At 45.0% G+C, this 18,250-nt stretch overlaps 1 protein-coding gene and 1 long non-coding RNA gene across 7 annotated transcripts in view; both read left to right on the forward strand.

Annotated features, from left to right (window-relative positions):
• Nucleotides 1-418: 418 nt before the first annotated feature.
• On the forward strand, nt 419-7,767 carry FOXA2 (forkhead box A2). 6 transcript variants are annotated; one of them, XM_031951031.1, is made up of 4 exons: nt 419-765; nt 2,559-2,774; nt 4,430-4,499; nt 5,792-7,767. In XM_031951031.1, exons 3-4 carry the CDS (start codon nt 4,431-4,433, stop codon nt 7,103-7,105), a joined length of 1,383 nt encoding a protein of 460 aa, XP_031806891.1. In that variant the 5' UTR covers nt 419-765; nt 2,559-2,774; nt 4,430; the 3' UTR covers nt 7,106-7,767. The 6 variants fall into 6 exon arrangements, with proteins under 6 accessions (XP_031806891.1, XP_023350619.1, XP_023350618.1 ...); XM_023494851.2 differs by lacking the exon at nt 419-765 and having other exon boundaries at nt 1,146-2,822; XM_023494850.2 differs by lacking the exon at nt 419-765 and having other exon boundaries at nt 1,146-2,774.
• A 2,902-nt stretch (nt 7,768-10,669) lies between these two features.
• LOC111718644 overlaps nt 10,670-18,250 on the forward strand; it is a 48,933-nt gene continuing 41,352 nt past the window's right edge. The window contains exon 1 of the long non-coding RNA XR_002769173.2: nt 10,670-10,941. This is a non-coding gene — a long non-coding RNA (uncharacterized LOC111718644). The remainder of the gene's footprint in view (nt 10,942-18,250) is intronic.

The following is an 18,250-nucleotide window of genomic DNA, read 5'->3' on the forward strand; positions in this document are numbered from 1 at the left end:
GGAAGGAAGGAAGGAAGGAAGGAAGGAAAGAAGGAAGGAGAGGAGAGGAAAGAAAGAGAAAAGGCAAGTGGAAAGAAAGGAAAGAAAGAAAGAAAAGAAGTAGGTAGATTAGTCACTCTGAACAGTAAATAAGGTGGGGTAAATTTGTCTGTTCATTGCTTACTTCCAGAGAAATATTTCCTGGATAGAAAGTCGATGGAGGAAGTCATTTGCAAGTTTCAGACAGAGACTTTCGAGCCAGACACTGAATAAAGCTTCCGAAACCAAAACCAGAGAAAGGGGGAGTAGACTACCGTGAAAGACTGTCGGTTCCAAAAACATAGTGTATTTGGGGAAGAAACAAGGTTCAGAACTTTTTTTTCTCCTCCCTTTCATTCACACGAGATATTTATTCCCTGAACAGCATTCATTAACCAACAACCTTGTTTTCCTTTAGGAAGAGAGGATACATTTTATTACCTCCCTGCCTGCTCTGCTTGCCGGCGGTAACCCTCAGGACTCAAGGTCCCCTCTGCCAATTCCTCCACTGCAGGAGGGTGGAGTAGGGTGGGGTGGGGGCTGGAATTCCCCTGGCCACAAGAACCGCCAGGAGGGTTCTGGTTCTGGCCTGCACAGGATTCCAACAACCTACAAAGAAGCACCAGGAAATAGCGGATATCTTAAGAGCCTACGAAAGAGAGCTGATCATCTTGGGTGGGAGGAGCCGGTCCCCCCACATAAACCTAATCAGTTTCCCTAAACCAGTCTTCAAGCCAGTAGCCAGTGGTGAGTATGAAACACTGTGTCCAGAGAGAATGGACGAAAGGGGGCGCTAGACCTCTATTTTTAAGCCTTTTTCTCTGGGGTTGCTGAAAAATATCTGCCCTGGGAATTCAACAAGACTCCCAAAGAGCGCCGAACTGGTAGTGGTCTGTTCCTTCACTTCTGAGTTTTCTTTCGTAGTGCCTCTCTTCATGACTCCTTCTCTTTTCTAACTTATAGGATGTAGGAAAGAGGTAGAGGGAAGGGGAAAATCAAAAAGCGTTCCCAAATAGAGCAAATGGATTTTGATAGGGGTAGGCTTTTTTTTTTTTTTTTTTTTAACTAGAAGCCAGTAAGAAAAGTTTAGCAGCCAATTTTAAGTAATTATATTTATTTTCTTTTATAAGAGCGAGTCTACTAATGTTTCAAGTTTCTGAATACACAAGCATAGTGTAATGTAAAGAGAAACTTTGTCTGGGAGTCGAAAAATTCGGAATTGTCTTGATTCTGATTGGTCCAAGAAGCATTATTTTCTCAGTACCGGGAGACAACTCTCCAATTTTGAATTATAGAGGAGCTGCAAGTGTGCATACTTGGAGGGAGTTTCCTCAAGGACAATTCCCTAAACCAAAGACATCATTTACTTACTGAGAGCTATGCATATAACATGGCTATGTTTAGCTAGGTTTTCATCACGTGTATAAATATTATGTCATCTCACCATTTTGAATCCTTAACACACATTGTTATCCATTCCCTTTCAAAATTCTTTGGAGAGGCCCTATGATTCGAGAATAACACAAGGAATCCCCAAAGTGTTAGTGCACCTTTAAGAGCTAGTGGCTCCTAACTGCACTAAAGATTTTTGAGATCCCGGTACAGAGCTTTTAAAAGTACACCAAGCTCCTGCATGTGCATTATTTTATTTGTTCTCACAATCTAATGAGATAATACCATTGTTCCGATCTGACAGAAGAGGAAATTAAGACTCGGGGAAATTAAGTGTCTTTTCCCATGGTCACATTACTTGCAAGTGTATCACAAGCGACATTTGGATCCAACTTTGCCCTGACTCCAATTCCATCATCATTTCCAGTAGATCTCCTGGTTTCACTCTTTAACCTCTGGTAACTGAATAGTAGGAGTGTGGCTATCTGTTCCCTTTCTGTTCTCCAGCCATCCACTCTAAAGGGTCAGCTAGTGCCATCCCCTCTGGCACTCCCAGGCTCGGGGAAGAATGCCCAATGCTAAGGCTGCAAAGAGAGTCGCTTATCCGCACAGCTTTAGAAGGGACCTTGGACTTTTCTGGGGCCAACGGATTGGTCCTCGCCTAGCAGCTCTCCTAGAAATGTACGCAGATGTTCAAATATACTGGGCAAACTGCATTTGGTTTAAATATTTCCGACTGCAAACTTGTCCTGTGGCAATGGTGTAGGTCCCAAGTTGACTAGGATCTGTACACTGCAAGCGGGAGAGCGGTTAAGGGTGTGTGGGTTGAGCAGACGAGTATTTGTCCTTCTGCTTTTGCTGGCCACTTGGCTTAAGGGCTTTTCTCCGTGTCGTCCTCTTGTCCGTCTTATTTTCTGTTCATCTATATACAGTGTCTATATCTAGCAAACCCTCTTTTTTATCCACCATCTGTCTGACTCTACCTCTGTGTAACCTACTACAGTATATCTGTCGGTACTAGCTGTACACTTATATCAATGAGATGTCTCCCAGTTCGTCTGTCTGCTGGCGTCTGTCTATCTCTTCACCTGTCTATCTCTTAACTGCCTATCACCGATTGATCTCCATTTGTCTTCGACTCTTGGCAGGGACTGCAGAAATTGGCCGCGACGACCATAGGCGGATTTTCAGACCTTGGGGTTCTGGGAGGGGTGGATGTGAAAGCAGAGGCTTATGAGGAATCCCCTCTTCCTCGACTGGACTGTAGTCTGGACTCCAAAGAATGAGTTTCCGTGGACTGGCTGAACTGGGCTGGTTCCTGCTACTCCAGGGCTGACTGTCTGACCTGGTAAACCTAAAGAATAGTACGTACTGCCAAGGGTCGACTGGAACAGAGAGCAAAGAAGGCGTGTGTAAGAGAGATCTGGGTGTTTTTCTTTCTTTCACTCTCTCTTTTTAATCTCTGTTGGTTGGAAGGGAGGAGAGAACACCAGAGGGAAGAACATTCCTATGGCCCCAGTCTATTTCCGTGAGATTTGTTTGCTTATTTATTTATTTCTTCCCCTTGTCGGTTTGTTTTAGTTACGAAACTCTGTGGGTACCTTGGTTGTAACTGGGTAGTAACCTTGCAACCGACTTTTCTGAGTGTCAGATTCAATCGAAGATTCCAAAACCCAGGGACTTTTGCCTCTCTACCCAGCACCAGACCTTTCCCCCTGGCCTTCTGCAGCCGCCGGGTTCCGAGGCAGAAAATGTTCCCACCATGCACCATAAATGGCTGCTTGGGGTCTTAATTGTAATAGGGAGGTCCCTCCAAGGAGCAGCAGCAGGAGAGTTAAAGGTGTGTAAACAGTTTTTCTAAATATGACAGGGCTTTGCAAATTTACTCCTTAGTCGGGTTGTTTTGACAGGGAATGATCGCCCAGAGCAAAGAAACCCGGAATAAATAAATCCAGGGTTTATAAGCCGCTTCTGAGAGAAGCCCGGGAGCCAGTCTCTGTGGCTGGCAAGCGCAAACCAGCCGTGCCAAGTAGCCTAGAGAAGCATGACCGTGGAACTGCTGCCCAGGGACCAGACACTAGCTCCCGGGGGCACTGACCCCCCTTTTCCCGCTACCTTGTCCCCTTATTCACAGCCAGCGTACAAATGGAGAGGGAAGAAAGAAAATGGGCAGTCAAAATTTTTCTCTCTCTCTCTTTCCCTCTCTCTCCCTCTCTCTCCTTCCCTCCCTCCTTCCCTCTCCCCCTCTCTCTTTTTCCATTTCCTCTTGATTATCTCCTCTCCCCCTCTCTTCTTCCCCTTTCCTGCCTCTGGGATAGTTCCTTGTAGCAAGGAATGGTGTCTGTTCAGGCGGTCCGGTTTTTGCGAAGGGGCAGGTGTAGGATAGGGGGGCAGAAGCTCTCAGCCTCACGCCTAGGTGTGAGCTGATTATTCAAATAGGCTGCCGGGGACCTGGGGATTGGAGGCCAGCCCCAGCGCGCTGTGCTATATCACCAGGCACTAACGTCACTGCAGCACTCGTCCTCCTCCTCCTCTTTCTACACCTCCTCTTAGTCCTCCTCCTCCTCCTCCTCCTCCTGGTCGTCCTCCCCCTCTTCATGTAGAAGGTTTTCCGTCGCCTTAGGGCATCTTTTCACTGCTAGCCACTGCCACCCACCCAGGCAGCAGCAGCAAGAGCCGGGAGAACAGCAGCAGCCTCAATACCTACAGCAGCACACTTCCCCCCCCCCCCCCCACTTTCCCCCTCCCCCTCTTCCTCCTCCTCTTCCTCCTCTCCCTCCTCCACCCTCCCTGCTAGCCCACCCCTCCCATCCCCTTCAAACCACCACCTCCGGCAGAGGGAGAAAGAGGGAGTGAACCAGAGAGAGTGTGTGTGTGAGGGAGAGGGAGGGGAGGGTGGCTTGCCTGTGTTTTTTTTTTTTTTTTTTTTTTTTTTAGGGGTGGGGTGGGGGTGGGGGGGTGATTGCTCGTCGTTTGTTGTGGCTGTTAAATTTTAAACTGCCATGCACTCTGCTTCCAGTATGCTGGGAGCTGTGAAAATGGAAGGGCACGAGCACTCAGACTGGAGCAGCTACTATGGAGAACCCGAGGTAAGAACTTGTCTCCTCTCTCACACTTTTTTCTTTCTTTATTTTTTCTTCCTTTTTTGGATTCTGTGGGATGGTGGTAGTTGCTGGTGGTTGGTGGCGGTGGCGGTAGTGGTTTCTTTTCCCAATTTAGGCGGCTGCCGCCACCACCACTACCTCCACCCCCCTTCCCAGCCTCCCCCACCCCCAACTTCTCGCTACAGCCTCCTTTTCCTCCCTTCTTAGGCTAAAATGGGTCTCTTTTTTATACGACACTGTGTTAGCCTTGAGATAATATTAACTTTGTGATCAAATATTGACTTGTGGCGCCTCCAAATCCTCTTCCGTGGCTGAGCCACACTATCCTAACAAAGTTGTGTTTGGCAGAGATCGGTTGGGGAGGGGGTGGGAGGGTGAATAAGGGGAGGGGAGGGGAAGGTGGGTAGTTGGAAAAGAAAAGGACTGGAAGAGGAATGGAGAAAGAAAAAAAAAAGAAAGTTTTAAGATTTCTAAGTAGAGAAAGAGTTCGCATTATTCACCATACCCCGGATTAAGTGCAATTTGATTGTTTTCAGATTTGAATTATCTAACTTCAACCCCGGGGGGAGGGGGAGAGGAGGGGAAAGACTTCGGATTGTTTCTAAATCAGGTAACCCCAAATCTGTGCTTGTGGCCCCGGCCAAGTGGCGTTTTGCAGGCTTCCGTTGCTGGGTAGCGAAATGTGAATCTTCCCCCTTCCCTCTCCCCCACCCCCGCCCAATTCAAGTTGGGAGCCGAGTTTCTAGATGTGATTCAATGAGTTTGGGGCGACTTTAAGAAGAGGAGGAAATGTTAAAAGAAGTTTAAGTGGGAAATAAAGAATCTCTGTGCTAAATTTGGGGCGATTGGCCTGACCAACCCGAAGTGTAAAAAGTCTCAGGCCACTGCTCGCGGCTCCCACACCTCTCTCCACACACCACTCCCGGGCGATCAAGGGACGCTTTGTGGGATTGAAGTTGGAGAAGCAGGTCTGGAGGTGGCTGCCCTAGATAGTCGCCTAGCATTCTTTCTGGGCTGGAGGAGAGGGAAGGGAAGGGAACTGAACGCACGGAACCGGGAAGCTCAACTGCCTAGTTGGCACTTTACTTAAGTGACCTGGGGTGGGGAGGGAAAAGGGTCCTTCTAGTGCTGTGGGGGAGAACATCGCCTGTACAGTCCATTTCTGTGTTAATACTCTGTCCCCTTCTCCCCCTCCCTCATTTTTTCTTCATTCCTCTATTCCCCTGTTCTCTTTATCTCCCTCCCTCCCTCCCTGCCTTACCCTGGTGTCTCCACAGGGCTACTCCTCGGTGAGCAATATGAATGCGGGCCTGGGCATGAACGGCATGAACACTTACATGAGTATGTCGGCTGCCATGGGCAGCAGCTCGGCCAACATGAGTGCCAGCTCCATGAATATGTCTTCTTATGTGGGAACTGGCATGAGTCCCTCCCTGGCAGGCATGTCCCCAGGGGCTGGGGCCATGGCAGGCATGGGGGGCACAGCCGCCCCAGGGGTTACTGGTATGGCTCCCCATCTGAGCCCCAGCATGAGTCCACTGGGGGGACAGGCCCCTGGGAGCATGAACAGTCTGGCTCCCTATGCCAACATGAACTCTATGAGTCCCATGTATGGGCAGGCCAGCCTCAACCGATCCAGAGACCCCAAGACTTACCGGCGGAGTTACACACATGCCAAGCCTCCCTATTCCTACATCTCCCTCATCACTATGGCCATTCAGCAGAGTCCCAACAAGATGCTGACACTTAGCGAGATCTACCAGTGGATCATGGACTTGTTCCCCTTCTACCGACAGAACCAGCAGCGCTGGCAGAATTCCATTCGCCACTCACTCTCCTTCAATGACTGTTTTCTGAAGGTGCCTCGCTCACCCGACAAGCCTGGCAAGGGCTCCTTTTGGACTTTGCACCCAGATTCTGGTAACATGTTTGAGAATGGCTGCTACCTGCGTCGGCAGAAGCGCTTCAAGTGCGAGAAACAGTTGGCACTGAAGGAGGGAGGGGGAGGCCCAGGGGGTGGAGGCAAGAAGCCAGGTGGAGGAAGTGGTGGAGCTGGAGGGCAGCAAGCACCATTAGGGGAGGGCAGTGGGGGTTTGCCCCCCACTAGTGGCTCTGACAGTTCTGCTGGCACAGAGTCCCCTCACTCCAGCGCCTCCCCCTGCCAAGAGCACAAACGAGGTGGTTTGGGGGAACTGAAGGGCACCCCCGCAGCCCTGAGTCCTCCTGAGCCTGCCCCATCCCCAGTCCAGCAGGCACACCTGCTGGGTCCACCCCACCACCCAGGCCTGCCCCCAGAGGCACACTTGAAGCCGGAGCACCACTACGCCTTTAATCACCCCTTCTCCATTAACAATCTCATGTCATCTGAGCAACAGCATCACCACAGCCATCATCACCATCACCACCACCACAAAATGGACCTTAAGGCCTATGAACAGGTGATGCACTACTCTGGCTACAGCTCCCCCATGCCTGGCAGCCTGGCCATGGGCCCCATTACGAACAAAGGGGGCTTAGAATCCACACCCCTGACTGGAGACACAACTTACTATCAAGGGGTATATTCTCGGCCCATTATGAACTCTTCCTAAGAGTTGGGGTTTGGGGGTGGGCAGAAGGACCTCTGCCTATGGAGGTGGGAAAAGAAGAGAAGGGATGACTATGGACTTTTTGGTTGTTTTCTGAGAGGAGAAGGGTGGAGTGGGAGAATCAAGGACATGTTGTCCATATCTGCAGAGAACACCAGTTCCTGTCCCCTAGCTTTTGGCTCCCTGGCTCCCCATTATTGTGTAGGGAGGAAAAGGAAAATGTTTTTAAAGTCTCCAGTTTTCCACTACTGTTTAGACGCCCCGTTTCTCCCAGCATCGTTTGAATTTTGATTTTTGTTGTTGTTGCAGGGAAGTCTTACCTGTTTTTTCTTTGTGAGAGAGTGATGATAAAAAAAAAAAAAAAAAGCAAAAAAAAAAACTGATTTTGGTGTAAAAACTTGTAGTTTTAACTAAGAACCAAAAGGTTGTGCCTGTTGTTTTGTTTAAAAAAAAAAATAGAGGGAAAAAAAAGCAAATAGAAAAAGTAAGGGTCTGTTGTTGTAATTGACCCACCCCTCATTCATGTTCCTGGGAGAGTGAAATACAGTACTTGGCTCTGATTAATTTATGGTTTCTGTATGCTTTATTTATGGCTTATAAATGTGTATTCTGGTGGTAAAGAGCCAGATTTTTCATAAATCTCTATTAAAGTGTTATTGCCAGTTTTCCCCACTGAATTTTTTCTTCCCCCTCTTCATTACATTAAATAAAATTTAAATGTTGGCATCTAGAAATAAGTTTTTAAAGTGTTGGGAAAGAAACAAGGAGCGCCTTTTTAATCCTGCACTCATAATCTGTGCCAGTGCTCAGGTGTACACAATACCCTAGCAGCCCAAAATACCAACAACAGAAAAGGACAACCACATCTATAGATTATTTGCCAGGAAATTGTTGGGGGGGGGGGTATTTGTGTGTGTATGTGTTTTTAACCGGCCAAAGGCTATTTAAACATGTCAAAGCCACTGAGCACTAAATGTGGGAACCTTTAAAATATTTTTAGATAGAAGAAGGCTCGTTTATTTTTTGTTCATCTCAGTACATAAAAGAGAAAGGCTGGCAAGTTTTAGACCATCTTATTTCCCAGTTCATTTATTACAAAGTTGGCTTAGCATATAGGGAGTTTTAAAGGTATGGTTGGAAAGTAGACTCCCCTATTCTTCTCCCCCCTCCTCCCTCCCCTCACTATCCAAAGGAGTCCTTTTATTGGGAGTGAAGCTAGTCAGATCTACCGAATGTCCACCAGGTTAAAAAAAAAAAATTCAAAGACCTTTGTAAAACCCTGACTCTCAGTCTTGCTGGCGCCAGGATGAAATTTCGGAGCTTTCTCCACATACATCTCTCCCTTCTTACCCCACCTCCCCAATTCTCCAACTATCACAACCTTGAAAGTATTGCTTAGTCTGGGAGGGGAGAGGTGACTGATGCAAATCCTGTTTTGCAATCCCTCAAACGATTAGCCTTGAGAAACCGAAGTACTTATTAGAGTCATTTCGGTTGGAGCACAATGAATTGATGACTTTGATTTTTAAATAAATTTCGAGAAATATTGATAAAAATCAACTTCCTAATAGTAGATTAAGTGGGAGAGTGGGGAAGAGGTATTTGCCTATAAACCACCTAAAAGATTACAATTGGGTAGTTTCTGGATTTTACTAAAAAATCACCAGGCATCCCTGAGTGTGGGGGTGGGTGGGCGGGGACGATGGGGAGAAGAGGGAGAAGAATTGATTCCAAAGACGATCAGAATTTGGCTTTCCTCTTCAAGACTGGATTACATCAGATACCTGGAATGGGCTTTCGAATCCCCTGAGAGAGTAGACTGGCTTGCGAAGATACGGGAAAATAGTAGGGCATTCTCTGTTCCTGATTCCAGAAGTCCAAACGGATCATAATGAACAAATCCTTACAAATCTGCTCTGTTACCTCTAGACACACAGCCCTAGGGGAAAGGAAAAAAAAAAAAAAAAAAAAGATTGACTATATTTTGAGCTGAAAAATGAGAGCAAACTATGCCCAGAATCCTTTTAGCTGCCACTAGCTCGTTTCTGCTAATTTTGGGCTGGTGAAGGGAGAATTAGTGCTAAGAGATATTATGGTTCTCTTTCAGAACCCAATCTTCTTGCATGTTTCTTGGAAACAGAGAAAAGGTAGGTGTTTCTGTTTCTCCACTGTACCCATACACTGGGGCTACCATTCTAGCATTACTTCAGTTAAGGCCAAATCTCAGAACTGACTTTTATCAAGTCTCAGAAGATTGTCCCTGTTACAGACAGGACAGTCAGCAAAAATCTGAGTAAGAAAAAACCTTTTTCTTTTATGTCCTGAGATGAGCAAAAAATTATGTGTGGTAATCACATACATCAATCTAATGATAAAAGAACCGAGGCAGCAGACTTAAAATCAAGACGTAGGTTCAAACACACTCTTGTCATTTGCTAGTTGTGTGATCCTGGGCACATCATTTAACTTGGGGGGGGGGTATTGCTTTCATCTGGAATATGGGGATCAAAATAGCTCTCACGTTCTTACTTTGTTGTGAGACTCAAATGAGATGACAAAGCACTATGTATCCTCCCTTATTAGGATTTGATCCTCTGAGCCAGTTTTAATTGAAAAGAAGCCAAAGACTTAGTAACTTTACTTTCTTAGATTATTCGAAGGTAGGCCTTAGGTCAGTTTCTGAAAAAGCTGGGCATCTCAGTTCGTAAGCCCAATTAAGTGACTACCTCTGTAGTCAGAAAAAGAGAAGACTCCAGCTCTGCGCCCAAACCCCTTCTTATGTTCCCACGCGTTTAGGGGGAGTCCTAGCTCTGCTGTCCCCCAAACCACCTTTAAATCCCTTCTTAACATGCTACATTGTCCTACGAACAAGGAAGGGAAAAAAATGTAAAAAGGAGGCTCTAGCCAGAAATCTGTCCTGTCTCTATATGGCAAGGACACACACGTTGTGAGCCAAAGCATAAAATGTGTTTCATTATCACATAAAAGGCTCCCGTGGCGAAGCAGCAGAGAGGCAGGGAATGGGGCTGATTTGGAAACAATGGGGCCTGAATGCGATGCTCTAACCTGCTATGTTCCATATCACAGGCCCATTGTTGGCTGGCCGTTTTAAACTACTTAGTGTTCTCCCCTCCACTGATCCCAGTAGATAAGATATAGTTGGACCCTAATACATAAAAAGGATGTCATTGGGGATGGCTGCCATAGAAGCTGAGCTTTTTCTGTCCCTGTTGTCTCCTTATTCACATCCCCCCAAGTCCCTACACACCCACATATCCACAAACCATCTCCCCTTCCGTTTCTTCTCCTAGCTAGAACGCACTCTAAAAATCTCACAGATCCAAAGACTACAGGAAAATAATTTCAGCGCCCTTCCCCCCCCAAAAAAAAATTTTACTCCATGTATTGTTTGGGGGTGGATTTTCCCCCCTCCAAGTGCTTTCTGCCGCTGCCGGTTTAAGCAACCGTGATCTGTGAATAAACAAAGTCAGTAAACAACGAAAAAAAAAATCTAGATCCGAATTCCAGGAGGGTAAACTTTGCAGCCACGTCACACGTCAGCAAATTTGCACAGATATTATATTGCCTCCCCCCCTTTTTTATTTTTTTTTCGGAGCCCATTGTACTTAACTGAATTTTATAACGCTGATCGATATCTTGGTAAAATATTCATTTTTAAACTAGCGGGCAGTGAAATCTTTGCTTTGTGTGCTAAAGTCAACAGTCGCACAGTTCGGGCTCCAATAAATGCGGCGATGCTGCGGCTTGGAGCAGTCAGGGCGTCTCCCAACGCAAGACAGTCCTCGCCGGGCCGTGGGCTGAGGAGGGCCCCGCACCAGGTAGGGATCGCGCCCACCTGCAGGGCCAGCTGAGAACTCCGACGGGTGGCGCCTTTATTCGGAGCCGCGTGGCCCCCACACCCTCGCCCTTTCCGCCTGTGCGGAGGGCCTGGGCTCTAGGGAGAGTTGAGGGCCTTGAGGAGCTGGGATTTGTGAAGAGGTTAGGTGTAGGGAGCCCTAGACTGAAAAGTCCCTTGAATTTCGGTGAGGAGAAGGAAGGAAGAGCGCGCGTGATGTGGGGGGGGGGGGGGGGGGGGGGGGGGGGGGGGGGGGGGGGGGGGGGGGGAGCGCGAGAGGAGAGGGAAGAGTTCGAATTTCTTACTAAAGGGGGGAAAAAAGGCGGTTGCTTGGGTCCAAAGCTATCTAAAAGCAACCCCGAGCTAGGAAGGAGCACTATTAGGAGCCGTGAAGGCCAGAACTAGCGAAAACCGGTCATTCAGCTGGCTTGGGAAAACTCTAAAAGGGCAAGAAGTCTCTGCAGAACAGGCCCGAGGCTGAGGTCCCGGAGACTTCCCTAGAATGGCACTGCCAGTTCGATTGGGAGGGGCAAGGAGAAGGGACCTGATTTAGTTTCCGAAATCGTCTGGGCAAGTTATACACTGAGCAGGTTAAATCGTTTGGGGGAAACAGGCTTGAATTTAAGGACTAGCTGAGAGACAAAAGGTGCCCCATCCTTCTGCACAAACCGAAGTCCCTTGCCCCTCCCATCTGTTGCCCAAAATCTAAATCTTCGCTGTTGTCTTTGCCCCAGTAGTCCTGGGTCAGTTCCGATCTGCCTCTCAGGGGTCAGGATTGCCTAATTTGGGGGAGGCGGGGAATAGATCCACTGAAACCCGAACCGAGAGGGTTCTGAACCCTTTGTTAGAAATTGGGGGAAAAAACCCGACTGCCGCCCTAACTAGACCTTTACTGCTGGGTTGATCGCTTCACTTATGTCTGGGCCTCGGTTTCCTCACCTGTAATATGAATAGATCAGACTAGATCATCTAAATCCTCTAACGTTCTAGATTCTTTTTCACCTAGACAAGTTATCAGATTGTATTTATAAGAGATTGTAGGATTCAGTGCACTCCCACCACTCCCTATTTTTCCTCTTTTTATTTTCATTTAGCAAATAAGCTCAGTGTGCAAAATTCCTTTTCCTCCTTTCTGCAGGTTAGTCAGAGCCCTGGGGCTTAAATATAGTTCCGTCATTTTTCTGCAGCCCCCACAAGGTTTGAGGGCACACTTTTTTTTCTGCATTCTCTTCCAACTAAAATAACATAAAAGGTGACTCCCTTCTCTCTTCCTTCCCACATCTTCAACACTCAGGAGGAGCAACTTAATACTAAAGGATTCTGGGTCTGAATAGGAGCAGGTGCCTGTTTTGTGGTCACAAATGACACCCACAAAGGCACATTGCAGAAGAGTTTTGCATAGTCTTGTATATCTCCCAAATGATAAAGAAAAACCCGGCAGGGTGATAGGTAGAACCAGCTACTAGGATAATCCGACTCTGCAATTGTTTCTCATATTAGATTAAATAAAGGGAGATATCTTCCCTCCCCCCCATCCTATCATTATCAGCAGCTCCCTTCACCCCCACCTCCATTCTCTTCTCTCTGACACCACCACTCCCAAAGCCTCAATCCTTAAAGAGAATTCCTGACTTTGGGGCAGCTGGGACTACTTTTGGAGTGTGGAAAGGCTGGCTTTTCCTGCTAATCACTGGTTTGGAAAGCGAATTATCAGTAACAAGAAAGAGAGGTTCTGTTTGTTATATCCCTCTGAAATATGAGGGTACTGTATTTTGTGATTGAAATAGTCTTCTGGTTGGTTTGGTTACCTCCTCCCAGTAACTGGAAGGTGGGAAAGCAAGATGTTAAAATGTTAGCTTTCTTCCTGGAAGGACATAGTAGAGGCCATATGGTCCAATTCCCTTAAGTTTACAGATAACAAAACTAAGGCCCAGAGGGTTATGCGACTTAACACTGGTAGTAAGTGAGCAAAGACAGAGAGATATGAAACCAACACTTCTGACTCCAGACACAACACTTACAGTTCCACCAAAGCACTCCTGCCTTCCACTCCCTTGTTACCTCTCTGAGGGAGGGGTAGATGTGCAGGTATGAAAAAGTTATAGCCTCGTGTGTATACTAACCTCCACAGGCATCCAGCTGTGCTCATGGGCCCTTGGTCAATGGATCCTGTGTATTTTTTCCTGAGCTCTCAGAAATGGCCATGAACGTGCTCTGCAGAAGCTAGGGAGGGAGAGAGGGCAAACTGCAGGGTGGCTGGTGGCTGGCCTGGCCACTCAGCTCCCCATCTCTGCTGCCTCGACAGGTTATATGTATTTCCCGAACAAGATGGAATCTGTGCAGGACACACAGAAAGGCTAATCGTTTTTAAATAATTAATACCTTCCTATTCCCCTAGTAATGCGAGGCCGGGATTTGTCAATTACTTGTCATTAAATGAGTGTCTTTCCTTCTAGGCTTTTGATAGGGGTTGGGGTGGGGGTGGGGGAAATAACCTCTGGCAAGTCCACTCCAAGTCTAAATTCAAAGCGGATGGCCTTTTGATATCTAGGTTCAGAGTGGCTGGGGGGGGGGCTTTAATTCAGTAGGACTTTTGAAAGAAAGCTCGGCGTGTTAGAGAGATGTAATCTGCCAAATGACCAATTTAAACTCCTGATCTTTATCGTTTGGGTGCTCTTTTAGTTTATAAAGAATAGGAGGCGTGAGGACGGAGTCGGGGTGGGGAAGTGGGTGAAGAAAGTCAACCTTTCCTCGCTCACAGCTTTGCAAGATCAAGGAGTGGAAAATGAGTTGAAACCGTTTCCATTGTGGACCACCTCGTCCAAAAGCTTCTATCTACCCTGTGGAGACTTTGGAGTCGCCTGGTGAACTGGCCTTGGGGATTGAGGTTGGATGGCTATAAATTGTGGGCTCTTTTATAGATTATATTAAAAAAACAACAACAACAAAAACAAACAACAACAAAAACCCAAGTATCCGGATGATTGAGGTGTGGTGAACTGGAGTTCAAACGGATGGACCAGGGCTTGGAGGGTCGGTGGGATCAGTGATTAGATTCTTCACTGGGCTAGAAGAAAAAAAAAATTTCCCAGTGTATCAGCGACACTGCTCCCTCGTCCCCCCTCCCCATTTTCTCTCTTGTCCTCTCCCAAATAGAAAACAGGATTGCAAACCTGCAATGATTAGTCTGGTTTAACAAACTCAAGATGAGACAGCCCGGGTCTCTTTTTACACCCCCTCACACACGCACACAACTCCCCCACTCAACTCTACCCCCAACTCCATCCGTCTCCCTCTGCCCCAGCCCCCCACCCGCCCGGCCTGAATTAGACAGTGAGTTCACAGGCTGCCGGTGCCGCCTCCGCAACTGCAGAAGAAAAAGGTTTCAAATGTCACCTCGGAGCCCCACATGCCTTTGGTGTGGGTTGGAGTACATCACCCACGGTCGCGTCCCCAGCACCATGGCAACCCAGGCCAGCACTGGACTAGCAGCTACCAGGTTTTTGTTTTGGGGTTTTTGTTTTTGTTTTTGTTTTTTGTTGTTTTGGTTTGGTTTTGGGTGGGGTTTTTGTTTTGTTTTATTTTTTTTGTTTTGTTTTGTTTTGCTTTGTTTTTTACTTTGTATCTCAATTTAATTACATTTCTTGCCAAATCCCGCTTCCTCTCTTCTCAAATTTGCATGATCTAGTAAACACAATCTGGACCTCCCCTATCCTTTCTGCCTTCTTTTGGCTGAAACAATGCCGGATATATTTAACCCTGTTTGACTGCAGAGCCACCTCCCTCCATGAGTTCAGTAGGAGCTTCAAAACAAGATTTTTGCTTTGCCACCTCCTCTGCCACCCACTCAGAATCTTAACAAGCTCATTTTATTCTTCGAGAAGGGAAATTTTTTTTTTAAATTCAGAGAAGTGGGGAAAAGATGGTAGATAAACAAAAGGAAGTAACAGTAAAAGAGAAAAAAAATTGAAGAGGAGGATTTCAGTAAAGGGGATATTGTGAATGTTGTGGTGAGGGTATACAAATATCTGAACTAAGCTTTTAGAGCAGCCTTAAGTATTAACTTGGTTTGCTAGAAACCCTTTTGGTTCCTATACATTTTGTGATTAGTAATCTTTGAAAAATGCCTCAAATAACTTACCATTATCATCTAGAAAGACATCAAAGAAATAAGATGTGATCCCTCTACCTGTGGTGGAGTAGAAAAGTGGTCAGAGAACCCTCCCCCCTTTTTAGGTCTGATCGTCACCACCTAGTACAGAAGGAAGAAGCAAATCATATTTCTCTAGGTTTTGATTACTAATATATAAGATAAGGGGGGGTGTGCTGGTGGACTAAATGATCTTTATGTGAGCTAAAGCTCCTATTATTATAAGATGACACCTCATCTCCTGTCCTCAGTAGACCTAACCTTGCCTCTTCTGCCTTGAACAAAATTGGCATCATCATTATACTCTGTTTATCTAGTACTTTGTGTTAAGCAATTGCCTCCCCCTTCCCTTCATCATCTTCCTGCCTACTGTTTTATCCTTCCCCCCTTTCTTCCTTAAAACAATCATATGGAGGGAGAGAATGCATGTGTTGATGACCTAGCACACAAATGCACACCAAACACACCCCCCACATACAAAACCAACAACAACTTGGGAAGGGAGGGGAGACTAATTATTACTGCTGCTAACAAGGCCTGGAACACCCAAGTAGATCCGAGCTGTCTCCAGGGAGACTGATGGAGTCCTATTTTACAAGCTGTAATTCTGTCTTAGTCCCTATTGCAAGAATCCAGGCCGTTCACACTCTCCTGATTTAGTCCTCCTCTCCCCCCACCCCATCCCTTTTCAACCTTCCTAATATTCCTAATCCTAAATTTCATTCAGTTGGAGAAGCTGCTACCCAGAACCAGAAGGCACTTCTAAAATACAGGTGGAGGGGAAAAGAACATGTCTTAGAAATCCCAAATTTAAAATCACCTTTTCTCTTTTTTCTTTTGGGAACTCTGTAATTAACCTTCAGATAAATAATTATTCTGTCAATTTTCTGAAATAATTTATGTGAGCCTGTGGCTCTGTTATTGATTTAACAGTAGGGATGACTTCTCTTCATTCATGCTTCCTGGAAAGGAGGTGGTCAGTTTTGTCGCATTTCACTTATCCTTTCTCCTCTTCTCCTTTTGACATAAATTCTCTTTGAACCTCAGAGTACAGAAAGATTTAATAAATAAAAAAGAGAAGAAATTATTCTGATCTATATACTTGTATTTTAAATGCCATAAACAAAATACACACACACACTAACACACACACACACACACACACACACCACACCACACAACTCAGCTGAACTCCAGAATTGAGAACCACTTGGATTTTGACTCTTTCTGCCTTTTAGGCCACAATAAAGTAAGAAAATTTCCCACAAAATGCCAGTGGCCAACTCTTCCCTCTTCTTCTAATCAATTATTGAATTTTATGGTAGGAATGAAATTTTATGCTCATATAAACTTTTTGGAGAAAGGAATACAGAACAAACTATAAATATATGTGAAAGGGAAATTTTATTTGGTTATTTTAATGAGATCTTTTTATGTTATACTTTCTCCTACACATGAATACTTTTAAATTCATTTACTTTGATAGTTCTACTTGATTAAAATAATTAATGAACAGAGCACTTTTGTGGGGAAAATAGGCAGAGAGGCTATTCTTTCCCAATACCGTTTCATAGAAAGTAGCCACAAAAATAAGCAAAATGAAAGTCTCATCATATTAATCTGGCATATTAATTAGTGAGATCAGATTTGGTAGATCGCTTCTTCACTCAATACATTTTTACTCTGTCCTTCCTTTTATGCAACTTAATAATGGTTTTAATCTGATAGAATATTTGACTTACTGCAGGGGAAGGGGAGAAGGGGAGAAGAAAGGGGGGTTGGAGAGAGAAAGAGAGACAGAGACAGAGAGAGACAGAGACAGAGAGACAGAGAGAGACAGACAGAGAGAGACAGAGAGAGAGAGAGATCAACTATGTTGAAAACACATGAGTTGCAAATATAATTTAGTTCTGATGTCTTCAATATAGGTGAATGTGAGAATACACAAGGTGGGGGAATTAAAAATAAATGAAAAACTACTGAGAATTTGGGAATTGAGAAATATTTAATTACATTTCAGTGGGGAGGGGCATAAAGTTAGAAGAAATATGGATATGGAGCAGTTGTTGGAAGGTTGAATGTAAGGTAGGATACTAACTCTGAAACAAAAATACTTCACTCCTATTCATTTTATACTTTTATACTTTAAAACCTCATCTTTAGAAACAAATAACGAAAATAACCTCAAGAATACCTTTTTTATGCATTTAGCTAAACTCTTTCCCCAATGATGATGTCATACATTTTTATGGATTATCTTTTTCTTTCAAAGGACTCATATTTTATCATTGTTTACATCCACTTAATATTCATATTCCATTCATTTTAGGATAAAGGTATGTTAGAGTTGAAAGGGATTTTATTTGACCTGTCTGAAGGAAGTTGGACCAAATCATCTATAAAGACCCCTCCAATTTATGATCTTCTGATCTCTAAATGATTTGTCTAAAGTCATATAAGTGTTAAATAGAAGAGCTACAGCTTCCTATTCTAAATCCAGAGCACTTTTTTGCTGTAATCTGTTGTTTCCCTCCATTTCTTCCCCTACACATACCCAGGAAAGGAGACAATCAAATATTTGGGTTCAGCAATTTATCCCCAAAAAGTGAGTTAGGTTCTCAGAAAACAGGTCATTATTTTCAGGCCCATTTCTTTCGTTCAAGTTTAGATATAGTTCAAATAAGCAGTTACTGAGCACCCAATATTTGTCAAAATTGTTTAAAACATTAGACAAAATGAAAGACAAAAAAAGACAAAGATGGAGGAATTTCTGCCTTTTAAGGAGCTTCCATCATCATGGGGGAGGTGGGGATGACAATTTCCGTGTGTGTGTACATACATTATATAGATATATTAATTCTGGAAGGAGATGAGTAACAACTGGGAGAAGAAAGATTCTTCGAAGGAGGAAACATTTGAAATTTATCTGAAGGAAACTAGGCTAGATATGCCATGAAATGGAATTGAATACAGTGAGTATCCTAGATATGGTGGACAGCCCATACAATGACATAGATTTGGTAGATGGAATGATAGATATAGGAAATAGTAAGTAATCTATATTTGGTCAGAATGTTAGGATGTGTGAAGGGTAGTACTGAGATAAATTTGAAAAGATTGGTTGAGGCCAGTTTGTAAAGGG

The sequence above is a fragment of the Sarcophilus harrisii genome, chromosome 2, assembly GCF_902635505.1.
Source record: "Sarcophilus harrisii chromosome 2, mSarHar1.11, whole genome shotgun sequence".
NCBI classification, from domain to species: Eukaryota; Metazoa; Chordata; class Mammalia; order Dasyuromorphia; family Dasyuridae; genus Sarcophilus; species Sarcophilus harrisii.

Excerpts from the sequence above, each read along its gene's own strand:
- FOXA2 (XM_003758138.3), top strand. The coding sequence starts at position 4,413 with ATGCACTCTGCTTCCAGTATGCTGGGAGCTGTGAAAATGGAAGGGCAC. Across the intron at positions 4,500-5,791 it reads GCTACTATGGAGAACCCGAG|GGCTACTCCTCGGTGAGCAA; the intron begins GTAAGAACTTGT and ends GTGTCTCCACAG.